The 15,125-nt window shown below is 52.1% G+C and overlaps 4 protein-coding genes across 4 annotated transcripts; 1 reads left to right on the top strand and 3 right to left on the bottom strand.

Annotated features, from left to right (window-relative positions):
- Positions 1–1,730: 1,730 nt before the first annotated feature.
- On the top strand, positions 1,731–3,375 carry J4E93_007191 (uncharacterized protein; the record flags this gene model as incomplete). The annotated part of the gene is made up of 2 exons (XM_049345101.1): positions 1,731–1,869; positions 1,922–3,375. 2 exons carry the CDS (start codon positions 1,731–1,733, stop codon positions 3,373–3,375), a joined length of 1,593 nt encoding a protein of 530 aa, XP_049198026.1.
- Positions 3,376–3,674: 299 nt separating this feature from the next.
- J4E93_007192 (uncharacterized protein) lies at positions 3,675–4,247 on the bottom strand (the record flags this gene model as incomplete). The annotated part of the gene is made up of 1 exon (XM_049345102.1): positions 3,675–4,247. The coding sequence occupies one exon, from the start codon at positions 4,245–4,247 to the stop codon at positions 3,675–3,677; it is 573 nt and encodes a 190-aa protein (XP_049198027.1).
- Positions 4,248–5,021: 774 nt separating this feature from the next.
- On the bottom strand, positions 5,022–5,894 carry J4E93_007193 (uncharacterized protein; the record flags this gene model as incomplete). Its single annotated transcript, XM_049345103.1, has 2 exons — positions 5,022–5,817; positions 5,890–5,894. The coding sequence occupies 2 exons, from the start codon at positions 5,892–5,894 to the stop codon at positions 5,022–5,024; spliced, it is 801 nt and encodes a 266-aa protein (XP_049198028.1).
- A 4,881-nt stretch (positions 5,895–10,775) lies between these two features.
- On the bottom strand, positions 10,776–11,543 carry J4E93_007194 (uncharacterized protein; the record flags this gene model as incomplete). The annotated part of the gene is made up of 1 exon (XM_049345104.1): positions 10,776–11,543. The coding sequence occupies one exon, from the start codon at positions 11,541–11,543 to the stop codon at positions 10,776–10,778; it is 768 nt and encodes a 255-aa protein (XP_049198029.1).
- Between the last annotated feature and the right edge of the window lie 3,582 nt (positions 11,544–15,125).

Below are 15,125 nucleotides of genomic sequence, written 5' to 3' on the forward strand. Positions count from 1 at the left end.
AGACTGCGATCATATAGGAGCTGGCGAGACCATATCGCGTCGAGGAGAGGTGTGTGACTGAACAATGTCGCCATCGGACCGTATGCATGAAGATTGAACGCACAGCAGCCCGTATTTCGACATTCACTCGAACTGATGTACCTGCGTTTCAATCTCGAGCTCGCAACAGTGAAAGCGACTGCCCAGATGCATCGCGGAATTGCATGTCGTGCTACCTACGCTTTGCCAGGAGCACATCGTATAGTTCGTACACGAGGCTGTGTATTCGACTCGCATCATCGGTTTAACATTTGAAGACCTGCGTATATAATATATTCATTGTAAATCTTATAAGGAGCCGTGGCTGGACCCTAGTTAGGTACATCCGCCCGATCTCGTGATGAGACGATGGGTCGGACGATGTACATCAAATGAAAGGACAGCTTGTAAACAAGTGAAAAAGCTTGTTTGATGTTTGTCTCTAAACAGTGAATCATGAATGTTCCATCGATGTCCAATCTGGCTTGCTGTCAGGCGAGCTCTTTACGCCCTTCACACCTTCAATGCAAGGTCGAGGCGTCGGAATCGAGTGGAAGGCAAAACAATCGACTGTGAATGAGTACAGAACTATACAGCAATATTTCGATCATTCGATGATTCTTGTCTCTTCGTTGTGGGCAGATGACAGACCTGGAGGAAGAGGGAGGGATTTGCTTACTCAGCTGACTCCGCCAAGCCGCACCCTGGGGTCTTTCCGCTCAGAGCTCCCACCAGCTTCACTCAAACCTTGTGCCTTGCGTCAAATCACCGGCATCCCTCCACCACTGGAGAAAGCTAGCGAACTAGCGACGCTTCTTCTTTTCGCGTCACTATCACTTCCCAATACACGGGATCATAATGTCAGGCTTCAGCTGTCAGCTGTCGCACCTGCCAGAAGCTGTCAAACGTGGAAGGAACAACATTGCGCATGCATTTTGATACCAGCCGAAGCGTCGTCGCTCAACACATTGGACTAGTGCGCTCCTCGTACGATAAGCAAAAGCAGAGAAGAATGGGGACGTCGCATGCATAGCCTTGCTAGCTATCATGCCTCGGTATAAGATGATGCCCCTTTTCGGAGGTCAGGCGAGCGCGGTACCCCAATAACGAACGGCATCGCAAGCTACACGATGGAGCTTTCGTGCGTAGTCGCGAACAGATTGGAAAGCAGTAACAGCAAACACTCACGCCTTTCGGTCGTCGTAGTGCTCAACAGACTGTACAGTCCTCAAGTCGAATGCTCCACCAAATCAATAGGTCCCTGCATCTGTCGGCAATCCCGCCGAGAGAAGGCGAACCCAGACCACCACTTGTCGCGTGCACAACCCGGAGATTTTCAGGACCAATTGGCTCGAAGAAAATACCAATCGTGCATGGGGTTTCTGATGCCAAAATTAGATAAAGACGGTCTAAGATCGTTTTCTAGACGAAGCTGTGCTTAGCTTCTCGGTGAGAGTAACCGCAACCCCACATCTTCCATGCTCCATCCTACATCGTATTCCGAACACGAACTTAATCGCCGCAACGGGCACTATGGCAGCCTTTCCCGTATGCGCATTGATCATGCGCCGTTTAAGAAGCCCCGTACCGATACCCTTTAATAGCATTTCGCATTCTAGAGGCCTTATATACCGCTTCTCCGCGCAACGGTCTTCAATATCATCATTCGACATTCGTTTAGTCCTCCGTTAGAACATCCAAACACATTAATCATGAGGAGAAACCAACTAATCAGCCTCGCGCTGCTTGCGCCGAGTTGTCAAGCATACGTCTGGCCTAGCAAGTACGACCAGCTCGACGACCTCTTGTATTTGCAATCTGGTTACATCAGAAACGGAGAACTCTCAGATCGTACGTATCCATACTCCCCATTTTATCCCTCCTGCAACTTACACAACAACAGAGGTCCAGACCTGCTCATTCGGCGCTCGCCAACCAGGCATCCAAAAGGCCGCAGAATGGGTGCGAACGAACTTCCACGACGCTGTCACCCACGATGCCTCAACTGGGATCGGAGGCTTGGACGCCTCGATTCAATACGAACTCGACAGACCAGAGAATCTCGGTGCCGCGTTGAACAACACCTTATCCGATATGGCCAGTTCAGTCAACATCCGAAGCTCAGCAGCCGACGTTTTGGCCTTGTCGTTAGTCATGTCTGTGGCTCGTTGCGCTGACATGCGCGTGCCTCTACGACTGGGCCGCAAGGACGCGGCAGAGGCTGGTATCAAAGGCGTACCGGAAGCGCACACCGATCTCGACACCACAAGGAAGAGATTTGAAACTGCCAGTCTTACAGAGAAGGAGATGATCACTTTGATTGCTTGTGGTCACAGCATTGGTGGTGTTCACTCAGTCGATCACCCGGAGATCGTCTCCGGTCCCGTTACCGCCGAGAACAAGGCGACTTTCGATACCACGAGCGGAGTGATGGACAACGCTGTGGTAACGGAGTACCTCAACAACTCGACAGCGAACCCTTTGGTCGTCAACGCCAACAACACGTTGAACTCCGACAAGCGCATCTTCCTTGCCGACGACAACGCGACTATGCGCAAGCTTGCAGACAAGGCCTACTTCAAGTCGCAGTGTGAAGCTGCCTTCGAGAAACTGATTCACCTCGTGCCAGGAGATGTCACACTAACGGAGCCCATGGAGCCAGCCGATATCCGTCCTTACATCACAACATACCAACTCAAGGATGGAGCAGTCGAGTTAACAGGACGTCTTCGTGTCCGAATCACACCAGTCACCGGCCGCGACGGCAACACCCTCACAGCTTCTCTCATCCCAGTCTCGCGCAATGGCAGCGCGCCCGCCGAGATTGTCGCCAACCGCGCTACGTACAAACTAGGAACGTCCTCAGGATATCTAGACGAGAAATTCCAGTGGTTCGAATTCACCCAGACACTCAACGCCACCGATGCCTTCGACGCCTTCACCATCCGCGTGAACGACAAGACCTACGACAACGGCGGCACAGGCAGCTACCCCATCAACCCCGACGTCCTCTACCAAGAAGCGCAATCATGCACAGCCAAGGACACCACAACAGGCGAATGGAAGATGACCATCACTGCAGCCGTTTCAAAATCCCTCCTCCAGACCGGAGCTACACCACAGCTCAACGTCTCGAAGAAGACCAAGGTACAGGGCCTTGTCATTCCTCGTCTTACGCCAACGATTGTCGAGATGAAGCCCGCGGGCAAGGAGACTGCGGAGTATGTGTATTACACTGCGACGACGGTTTTGAGTGAGAGGGGGCTGGATTCTACGTTTGATATTGAGGTGGGGGAGTCGAAGGTGGAGTTTATTAATGCGAATGCGCTTACGCAGCAGGAGTGTGCGGCTTTGTAGATACCCAGTTTTTAATGAACGTTTTCACATTTCAAAACTCGATCATTTAAACTGTTTTCACCTGATATTATGACCATAATTGGTAATGCGTGTCTCCTGCTGTGGAGAGGTTTAGCGCGCGATCACGGTGCTCAGTCGCATGCAATATAACACCACATATCCCGCACTCGCCAGTCCTTTAGGTGCACGATTTTCTTGAACATCTATGAGACCAAGCCGAGCTCTAAGTCTTCCACGTCATCTACTAATACACCATCCCCACCGACCACACCAGGAACGCCGAACCATGCAACCCAACCCTACAACTTCGAAGACAGCTTCCCGCTCTTTTGCGCCGTGTAGGTGGCGATGAGATCCATCAACGCTGGGCTAAGCACATCATATGTCTGCAGACCCTCCTTCCTGAACTTCTCTCGTACGGCGTCCATCTCCTTCGGATTGAAACCCTGCTCGATGATGCTGCTGACGAAGGCGGCGAACTGGGGCTCTTGCCATCCCTTCTTATCACTGAGTTCAACGTGGACGAAGTCCAGGCCCTTGAATGGATGGTCGACGACGATGCGACCGAAGAGGTGGACGCCGCATTGCTTGCAGGCATTGCGCTGGATGGCCGCTGATTCGTCGATGATGTGCAGCTTGTCGCCGTTGGCGGTTACGGAGACGTTGTCTTTAGGAATGACACCAACGACGGAGAAGAGCGCGCCCTTTGGCTTCCAGCATTTCGAGCAGCCGCAGGCGTGGTTGTGCGCGACGTTGCCAGCGAGGGTAACTTCGACCTTCTTGGTGGGGCAATGGCAGTAGAGCTTGCCGCCGGAGAAGTTGGGATCGCCCTTCTTGATACCGTTGTCGATGGCGGGGTGGATGGACGGCATTATGAACACTAATGCACTGACGATTTACTTGGAATAAGAGGTGGTTGTTTGAGGTTATCTGGAGGGTATGCAAAGTCGCAGATACTCAGGTACCTAGGCGCACACTATATACGGGTCTGCGTTCCACATCGAGACTATCACCCCCTCACGGGACTGCGCAACCGATCAAGAAAGAGCCGCCTGATTGTGTGGTGCGACCGCAGGCAATACTGATGGTATTGTGGATGTGAGGTGCGGAGCCGCATAACGTTGCCGCTTTAGGTCACTCGGCCCTTCCCCGCCTCGCGCTGGAGATTGCCGCGATACAGCTGCTTGCCCTTTGGAGATGATGCGATTATTCATATTCACTGAGTTGCACAAACATGAGAAGAAAGGCCATCGCTACAGCTTCAAGATGAGGCCGACGTCGTGATTGATATGAGATTGGACGTTGTCGCACGTGCGACGTAGAGGGGGCCTCGTGTCGGCGCCCGGGAAGATCATGAGTTTTGCCACCTTTGCCTCCTACATCCCATTCGAGGAACTCCAGCGAGAACTCTCACACAACTTTCGCGACGACAATGCAGTAGCTATTGCTATTTCATTCCGCGATACATCATTAAGCTGACTACAGCGCTAATTCCTAGCGGTGCACGACGGCCAAGCCGCCAGCCCGGCGCCTTCGCATCGATCGAAACCACCTATCCGTCTCCCGTGAATTCGCTGAAGGCGAGCAGGACATCTCGAAACGTACTTTACAACCTACGAAACATCTTTGTCAGCAGCAACTCCTCTCTAGGCTCCCCTAATCTGGGACTCCTGAAGATCCGCCATGCGCTGCGCAATCCTCGCTCTACCCTCTGCGAAGAGCCTCTCGTCTTGACATTTGAAGCGCTTCGCATGGAATCGGGCACTTTCAGCTTCCATCTCGTACTTCATGAGCTGTTCTTCTGGCGTTTGAGGCGCGAAGTCGTAGCCAAAGTTGAGGGAGTCAATGCGCTCTCCGATGTCTTCAACATCCCGCTTTCGCTTAGCGCGGAGCCGTCTTTCATTGTCGTCTGAGGATACTTCAGACGCTTCTCTTCTCCGACGATGACGTCGCTCCCGTCGACGGCGCTCCCATGGCGGCGTGCCGCTGCGAGACCTGCGAGACCCTGTCTGGCCATCGCTCGGATGAGGCGAGCGGGACGGCTCATGTTGACGGGTCGGGCGCTCGACCGGGGTACGAGCTCTACGCTCTTGTGACGCAGCTGGGTTACCTTCTGCTGGCTGCCTTTCATCGGCTAAATCTGGCCTCCGGACGAAGAGGACCTGGAACGCTGGTTCCATGAATTTTATCCAGCCTTGAGCGCGATGACCAAGGTCGCCATCAACATCGAGGAGATACAACGGGAAATCGTGGCCGCCATCAAGAACAGGAGGAGCAAACGTAGAGGTGTTGGACGGCCCAAGAATGAGGACCGGGCCGATAGCATCGGAGATGTCCGCCCAGGCGATTTGCACGACGCACATCGCACTCTGGGCGAGGCTCATAGACTGTACAACATTGGTAATGGCTTCTCCCCAGACGGAGACGTTCAGAATGAAGAGACTGGCAGAGATTCAAGCGGGGAGAAGACCCCGGAGTACGTTCCAGAGATGTTGCAAGCGATGAGAGCAGGACGTCATTTTCTGAACAACGATAACGAGCCGGCCGATGGCTCTCCGGCGCTATCTCACGAGTCGTCTGATGTCGAGGACATTCACCAACGTACTCCTGTGCCTTCAGCTTCCTTTCTTGGGCCTAGCAACGCTATCGGCAAGATGCCGGTCATAGGACTGCACGGCGCTAGCCTGGAAGGAAGGATCAACGGGCTACCGAATCCACCTTTCCATTCCCTGCTGGGGAGGATGAAGCCACGAGTTCCCATGACACAAGATCAATTCGAACAACGACGAGTCGGTGGACGTACGAGAGTGAGCAGAAGCCCAGCGGTATCACCAGAGCGTGGACCTAGTACACCAGCCAATGCCCAGGCCAGCGGGAACTATATAAGAGAGACGAGGACATTTATTGTCTGCTGTATCTATAAGCTATAGCAATACTCTTCTACTTTTTAACCTTAGCTTTAAGCTTAGAGTTGCGAGCCTTAAGAGTGCTAACATAGTTAAAGTTCTGTTGTCGCGACTTACGAGTAGTCCCGCCCGCCCTGTCTAAGCGCCGGCTAGATGAGTTCTCGTAGAGAGTCGCATTATCGGCCAATACAGGAGCGCCCTTAACCTCTAAGAAGGCGGGGGGCTAAAAGTTTCGATGCTAATATTGCGCCCTAACGCGTCGCCGGGCGGAAGCGGGGTGTTAAAGAAATTAAAGATCGCCTTAACTTTCTAGATTTTAGCGGTTATAAGAAAGAATTTAAGACATATAAGAACATGCTTATAACACTTCGAACAGAAGACAATATACTAAGAATAACCTAAAAGCGCTTAAAGACTAAAGGTACATAGAGCTTGCTTATTATATTCTAGTAGGCGCAAATTTGTCTTATTACACAGAGAAGGCGAGCTAGGCTTAGCGTAGGCTATATATCTTAAGAAGAACTATAAAGCTACTAGCAAGTGTTAAAGTAAATAGAAAATAGAGTAAGAAGCGCTAGTTAAGAGAGCGCGGGACTTAGAGCGCAGTAACCGCATACTAAAGGCAGAAGTACATATACTATAGACTAAACTGCGGTAGGGCTCGTTCTTGTATACCTATTCTGTATTATGCGTAGTGGCCTTTTATGCATTCTTCTTGCTTGCGCGTTTGCGACGCTAGTTTAGTGTTATTAGTTAAGAGTAGAAGAAGGTACTTGCAGCTTATGCTAGAGGTAGAAGAGCGAAAATAGAGAGCTAGGCAAGAGGCTGCTGCTGCTGCTAATGCAGATCTTTTGCAGTTTGTAGAGTTTGTTTTAAGATGTCCTGCTCGCCTTCATCAACTGAGGCGTTGTTTAACGAGGCCACACCTGGCTTAGATTTTAGTCCTGCGCTATCGCCTGCCGAGTCGCTGGGCCTCGTTGAACAACGCTGCCACACCTGGCTCGAATTTCAGTCCTGCGCCATCGCCTGCCGAGTCGCCGGGCCTCGTTGAACAACGCTGCCACACCTGGCTCGGATTTCAGTCCTGCACCATCGCCTGCCGAGTCGCCGGGAAGCACAAGACAGGAGAGCACTATCAGTGGTCGATATTGTAGTGAGAGACTGCGTCCATCATAGCGTGATCCTCGGCCTTGGTCATGAGGTTGGAGTGGAAGTGGGGATGGTGGGTATTGATATGTCGGCGGTTAGCGGACGGCGAGATGCGGGGGGCGAGAAAGAAGCTCGGCGCCGTTCCTGAGCCTCTTCGATCAGCGGCGCATGTGGGCCGTCAGACGGGCGGGTCCCGCTGCCAACTTCGAAGACGTTGTCATAATCGACCCTGTAGCGCGATATCGCCAGTATGGTGCGGGCCATCGATCGCGCTGAAGCGGAGTCATCATCCCACCTCATTGGCCATAGCTGCTGCGGAAAGATCTGAGTCACGTCTTCCATAGACCAGTTCCGCGCGATCTCCCGTAGGTGTTCCAGCATGTGCTGGTAGTCTTCGTGGTCCGGTGACGCCATCCCGAGATGAAGGAAATCGAACGATTATCGCGACGGCGCGGTCGAAGTGATCAACGAATTGAGTGGTGGTAGCGGTACTATATATGTATGAGCAACCATTCCGTCGAGCGAAAGTGGGGCAGATTGACATACCTAAGATTTGAGATGATGTGACGACGCGGGGGTGGGTAATATTTACCGATATTGCTGTTCGAGTGTAAGAGTGATGTATTGAAGTATGTGATGGTACCTGACCATATAAACTAGCACTAACCCAGGAGCACCTACCCATCAAGTGATCGCTCCTTCAACAGTTGCTACCCTCCACGAGCGCAAGAGTATGATCGCAGAGGCCGTGAAAAGATTTGTACAAATGTACGAATCTTCAATCGGTGGGTGAAAGCTTTCATCTCATGCAATGAAGTTAGCGGCGATAGGCCTTCGACAGCCAAACTTCAGATGATAGGCCCCTGACAGCACCTCATTGATCTGATAGCCTATTTGACGCCTTTCACCCCCCTAGGGGTGCGCGCTACGGCACCGACTAGGCTAAATCGGCCCAAACATACCAGAACCGCAGCCATTCCCATCATGGGACGATTATGGAACGCCTTCGCGCCTCATAAATGGATCTACCTACTGATCCTCATCCTCGACTCGAGTACTTTTGGCCGCAGCGTCTTGTCTCATCTTCCACAGCTTCAGCCGACGAGCCGCATAGAAAGCTCTACCACTCGCTATAAGCGAAGTGTCGGAGTTTCTATACCCACCCGGGAAACGATCTCGTAGCTCGTATCGTTTCGCGTGGATCTCGGCTATGTCGATGTCGAAAGGCAGCAATTGCATCTCTTCCTCTCTTGTCAAATGCTCGTTCACGGGTGCATAGCCGAAGTTGTAGAGGCTGATACGTTCTTCGATGTCGGACTGATCTATACCATGAATCTCACCGACTCCGTCATCTGGTCCATGACGTCGGCTTGAAGTGTGACGCCCGTTTCGCTTTTCAGCTTTAGTAACTCTCCTTCTCTTCCTGCCCGATGTACCTATGCCTCTCGACTCTGCCACTTCACCGGTTCGATTATTTCCAGCCCTGCTCTCTATGGCTCTTACGTCTCTTGAGTATCTCATATGCATCCTCTGGTATCTTGCAAGTATTTGGAGTCTCAAAGCACAGTAGTAGTCTTCCTGTGCTTCGTATAGCTGGTCTTTCTCGACATGCAAAGCTTGCAAGTCGTCGAAAGATGCGTCTTTGGGATCGTCAGGAACGTCTTCCAACTCACAATGATCTCCATCGAGACCTGCGAATCTCTGATGGCGTGAAGGCGCTTTGTGTCCCGCGTCCTCGTCCGATTAGAGATACTCACCATGCCTTCTCATGGATTCACCTCTTTGATCCGTCAATGGTTGCCTGCCTTCATTGGTACGTGCGGGTCGGCCATCTTGTCCCAGAGGCAAGTTCGAACGATCTGTCCACCTGGTCGCCTCTTGGCCCCCAGCTTCGGGCAGACCTTCGTTGATGCCAACCTGTGTTTCGCAGGCTACACCGTTATTTTCTTTTTCCTTGACTACCTGGATTCTCATTGCGATCAGTTCACCTTCTTTCCTGATCACTTCGTCCCTCCGTCGATCTTCATCCGTTCTATTCTTGGCCTCTTCCAATCTTCTGGCTGCCATACACTTTGCGAACCACAGATCCTTCGCATCAGGCTGCTCTCCCGTCTTCTTCATTGCCTGCATGTGAATTCGTAAGCACTCACGCGCCACAGGCAACAGCTTTCCTTTCATTTCTTCAGAAAACATTGCTAGTGTTTTGACGAACTCCCAATCCTCAAACGATTCGGGGCTTGGCGCTCAGCGTGTCCAACGTAACGTAATACGGTACTGTTGAGAGCACTCAGGGGTACGTACGGCCCTGTTCCATCTCTTGTACGTACGGCTGTATATACGATACGTTGGCAGCCGTAGTACGGTTGGTTAGGCCATGCGTACGTCGTACTGCCTAATTAGGCCTAGCGCGCTGCCAAGAAGTAAATGTTCGGGCATTGTAGCGGGCGTTTTGGGTGGTTGTAGAGAGCGTAAGCTGTCAGGGGTAGCTTTAGGGGGGCCTAAGGGGTGGGTAGAGGGCGTCTATATGCCTTCTGCTGTCACCCCTGACAGCTTTGACTGTGCCAAGCCACCCAACCGTACCCAGCCGTAGTACGTCTCCTTCACCGTCACCATGTACGGTTACGGTACGGGCCCCTGACAGCTTCTGTACGTACGGCTCAAAGTACGACGTATACCGTACCGTACTCAAAAGTACTACGCTACGTTGGACACGCTGTTGGCGCTTTTACAGGAGGTACGAAGAAGCTGCTAGGCGACGAAAGCTTCCAGTTCCTGCATATTCGTTCGCAGTGAGAAGGTATCTCATGTAGTCGGTCAGCCCATCTAGATGCCATCACGGAGCAGAGCAAAGGTCAAAAATCCGAGACGTTGCATGGGTTGAGAAGAGCAGGGCCTATCAGTAACATCTACCCTTAGTTCGCGATCGTTTTTAGTGGGGTAGCAATGTACATTTCGAGAGCTGAAAGAGAAGCAATTAAGCGAACAAAGCCTGCTGTCCACTCAAAGGCTGATGGACAAAGACAACTGCCGTCTCCTCCAGTGCCCAGCTTATGTGAACATCGCACACGAAGGCGACCGGCTCGCACGAGATATTAGTGGCATCTTTGCGTAACAGCCGTTGCTACTGAGATAAGTCGTCCCACTAAACTACAATAGACTGCTTAGTGCCAAAGTCCCACGGTCTCGACATGACATCCAACTTTCTCATATAGTTCATACAGCCACCCATAAAGCCTCGCACAAGCCATGTGAAGCGTCAATCAGCTCCATCGACCGCCTCTTTCGGCTTACGGACCTCCTCCTCGCATCACCATGTCCATTCACCCTGCGACTACTATCTCCCCACTACCCCGACCCTGTCTTCTCCGCGGTCACTGCAGCATTGGCTTGATTCCTGTTCTTTAGTCGAGATTCTTCGACATCCGCCAAGAGCTGCGCAACCCTTGCTCTACCCTCTGCCAAAAGCTGGCTTTCTCTGGCGAAATGATATTTCTCCCTGTCGGCATAAAGTTCTTCTCTGACCTTGAAGCGTTTTGCATGCAACTTGGATATCTCAACATCTGCCCGGTACTTCATCAGTCTCTCTTCCGGCGTCTTGGGCTCTATTCCATCGTATCCGAAGTTCAGGAAGTCGATGCGGTCTCCGATGTCTTCGGCCTTTCGCTTACGCGTGGAGGCAGTGTGCGGATCCGGCTCTGCGTTGGACTTTTGAGGCTCGTATGCGGTCAAACGGCGACGGCGATCTTGAGAGCGCGGTGCGGATCGGAAGATATCTCGGTTACGCATACTCATCTCAGGGCTTAGCGTACGGTCCACCATACTTCCAGTCATTCTAGTATCTCCCGGTTCCGCTTGGTCTGAGTCTTGGCTTTCGCGAGCACGCTTAGTGTTGCGGTCTTCGCGAGCAATGAGTGCGTCCGCAGGGCGCTTCGGGGCCGGACGTAGAGGCAGGTCCAACATAGAGTGTAAGTTCTTTGGGATATCGCTAAACACGTCCAGGCGGGCGCCTTGTAGTTGACAAGTCTCGTCATCAATGATCGTCGGAGCATAATACGGCGCGCGTTGACGAGAATGTGCAAGTGTGGTGTTCTCGCTATCGGCATCGGTGTTCATAGTGTGATATCTGGGCAGGTCTGTAGAGGTTGAACGCGGTCGGTGACTGCGAATGAAAAGTGTGCGCGTACTCAAGCGCTCCAGGGCTAATTCCGGGCTAGTGCAGTTGAGTGTTCGCGATTTTGGTATGTTTAGAGTGAAAGCAAACTGATGAGCATGGCGCTTCATTACTAATGACAATGCATGAGCTTCTGGAAGGTTGATCGAATCTGCCTGCTAACTAACGAAGGTCACTCTTCGCATTTGAAAATAAGAGAAGCGAGACGTTATACGGACTTCAGCAGTCATCTTATCTTCGCCGGCTATAGCTTCTCTCCCTCTCATGACGCCTAGTTTCCCTACCTCTTCCTTCATCATCTCTGTTGTACCTCGTTCTTTCTCCACCAGCGACACGCTTCTCTGTCTCGATCACCTTTCTCTCATACATGTGCACTCTCGCCATGTATCGAGATAGCAATTTTCTCCTCACAGCTTCGTAGTATTCCTCTTGCGCACCAAGCAATTGCACTGCCTCATCCCGTAGTCCAAGTTTCTCGTCGAAAGTGGCACCAGGTGGGTCGGCAACTAGATCGGGCGTCTCAATGGCGTATGCACTGAAGTGGTCAGTGGTTGCGCCGCGATAGGCTGGCTGCTCGACCGGACGACTTCGCTGCTGCGAAGGATGCGGTGGTGGGCTGGATCGCCTATTGACGCTTGTCGCACGTCTCTCACGATCGCGTGGTCGAGGTGGACTTCTGCTTCGCTGTCGGTAACGACTTGGTGATCTACCCACAGAGCTTCTCAAACGACTGCGCGGCCTATCATCTCGACTGTCATATCGGGCTACAGACATCAACCGACGCTCAGTGGCTCTTTCACTCTTCTTCCTTTCTCTCGACCGCAACGTGTCCCTGTATTCTCTCTCATACTCTCTTCTGTGCCTTTCCCACCTTTCATCATCGCGTTTCCGACTCGCTGCTGAAGCATTGTATCTTCTCAAAGCCCATACTTCCATGTTCTCTATCACATAATTCCGCGCCTTGTCAACATCTCCAGCCTCAACTTCATCAATCCGCAAAGGTGGGTCTCGTGCCATAATTTCACTAAGCCGTGTGAACAGCGCATTGCGTGCTGTGTCCACAGAGGACGTCGTCTTGGCTAGTAGGTACAAGGCTCTGGTGAGCCCTGGATCCATTGATCTGTATCTTGGCTGTGGTGGGAGTGGCGGCGTGAAGAAGTCGAGCGTGCTGTTCAGATTCCAGGTACCGCAAATGTACTCCTGCATGTCAGTCATAGGGCTGGTGGCTCCTTTTACCGATATGCCCGGTGAGGCGGGTGGTGCTGGGGCCAATGATGCACTAGGCGCGGACGGAAGATTTTCGCGAGCAGGAGAACGACTTCGACCTCCCCGGCCGGTTCGCAGCCTGCGATGGTATGACGGGTCGCTTGCTGACCTTCTTGGAAGGCTGCGTCTGTCGTCACCCGGAGGCATATGCCTTCCTCTATCTCTTTATCCTAGGTCGTTGTCTCGTTCATCCACTCGGCCCGATCTCGACCTACGCCTACGACTGTGATCAGTCGTCCGGTCGTCGACAGGTCTGTAGCCATATCGGGCCGAGTTCTCATTCGCCACCTCTTTTGCATCTTTTTCTTCCTTGCTACGCTTGGCTCGTTGCCAGGTTTCGACTAGATCATCGACGGTGACGTCCCTGCTTAGCCCTCCCTCGATGCCTTCTGCCTCTGCGCGGCGATGAAGCGTCTTCATCAGCTCCCCGCGCGCTTCTACATTGTCATACCAGCCATGATGTGCTGTGTACTTAGCCAGATTCTGCAGAGCCTCAAGGTAAAGACGAGCAAAGTACATTGATCCTATCCGCGCTTCCGAGGGTGGCTTGAATGGAGTCTCTGAAAAGAAGTGGCTCCAATAACGATGTATGGACTTTACCGTATTCTCAAAGCTATACGCTTCATCTTCAGATGAATCTTGAGACATGATCAGGATACTAGTGCGCCGTGAAGAGATACCGAGAGCCTTGGCTTCTGAGACCGACGTACTGACTTCAAGTACCTAGGTAAGTATAGAGCTGAAGAATTGACGAAAGCACGAGATACGGTAGGTACTAAAGCATTGTTCATCAAAGAGGAAGGGTTCTTTAGCACCGAACAAAGGAGCAGAAAGAAACGATATTGTCCCACAAACACGAAAATCAGGTTGTGGAGACATGACATGAATATGGGCATTTTGGAGTGGCGCGTATATCCTGCGTCATCGTAGTATCATGGGAAGGGAATATAATTTACAATCTTCTCCCAGCATCATCAACCTACCCTCCCACTTTTTTTCTCAGTCCGTCTCCGTTCTCTATCAACCCTACAAGTCAAAACATCCCTCTCATACTTAAGCACCCTCTTCCGATAACTAGCCACAAGTCTCCGTCCAACAGATCTCTCATACGCCTCTCTAATCCTATAAAGTTCTATCTCGCCCTCAATAAACTTCATCTCCTCATCCCTCGATACATCCTTCGGCCATCCAGGAAAAGGCGGCCACGTGATATCCTGGACAAAGACCTCGTCCATCGGTGTGCAGCTTCGGTCTCGTCGCTGTGATGGTCGGTGTACCTTCTGTTCGTAATCGCTTTTAATACGGCTTGATGAGAAAGGTCGTCGTGACGCGCGTGTTGGTGATGAACTGCGTGATGACTCATCCGGGGAAGGCCCTAGGTGTCTCGTGTAATGACTCCGTGGATGATGCCTCGGAAGCGGCGATGGTAAGCTCGGAGGATAGGGGCCTTGCGGTCGTGAGCTGCCCTGCAATGACCCCAGCAAACCATCGCTAGAAACCGATGACACTGATGACGACGGATATCTTACTTTCGGCGGCCGCGTCTCGCTGCTATTCATCCTCCTTTGCCCTTCCATTTGCGAAGCGATGAGTTTCCTGGCTTCTTCCAAACCTCCCCAAGCACCTGGAGCGTGCTTTGGCGGGGTGGGAGGAAGGCCTCTCGACTGCATCTTTTTCGTGCTACTTCCGCTCTTTCTATCCTCCTTTTGCTGCGCTAACATTTTCCTAACCTCAGCTAGACGCTCCATCGCACTTTGATTTGTTTTTGAAGGAGGAAGGAACGGGTAGCCCGTAGGGTATGGTGGGTTTCCCGACATTGCGCGTGTGATTTCCTCAGCTGTTCTTTCTTCGATCTTGGCCAAAGGGTAGAAATTGGTAGTTTTGAATAGCATGTAGATGAAGGGGAGGCCATGGGCTAGCGATGGTGTTTGGTGGGCGTGATGGCGGTTTGCGGTGTTGGAGGCGGTATTTGCGGTTGGGGTGGTGTTGGTGGTGAAAGAAGATGGCGTTGTGAGATAGTGGACAAAGACGACAATGGGGTGACAAAGGAGGTTAATGGGGTTGAAGGCATGGTAATGTCCACGCTTGGTATGCGAGGGTGTTGTCGATGTTCCGTCATCCTTTTTTGTCGCACTTGACATGTGAACGCAATGCTAAGAGGCGTCGTCGATGGATGCGGGAGCCGGTCTGTCATATAGCTGCTGCCGGGCTACGGCCAGTCGACGCAGATCTTGAACAACCAACGCAAATCGTCTGAC

The sequence above is a fragment of the Alternaria ventricosa genome, assembly GCF_023758065.1.
Source record: "Alternaria ventricosa strain BMP 2768 chromosome Unknown scaffold_12, whole genome shotgun sequence".
Taxonomy (NCBI): Eukaryota; Fungi; Ascomycota; class Dothideomycetes; order Pleosporales; family Pleosporaceae; genus Alternaria; species Alternaria ventricosa.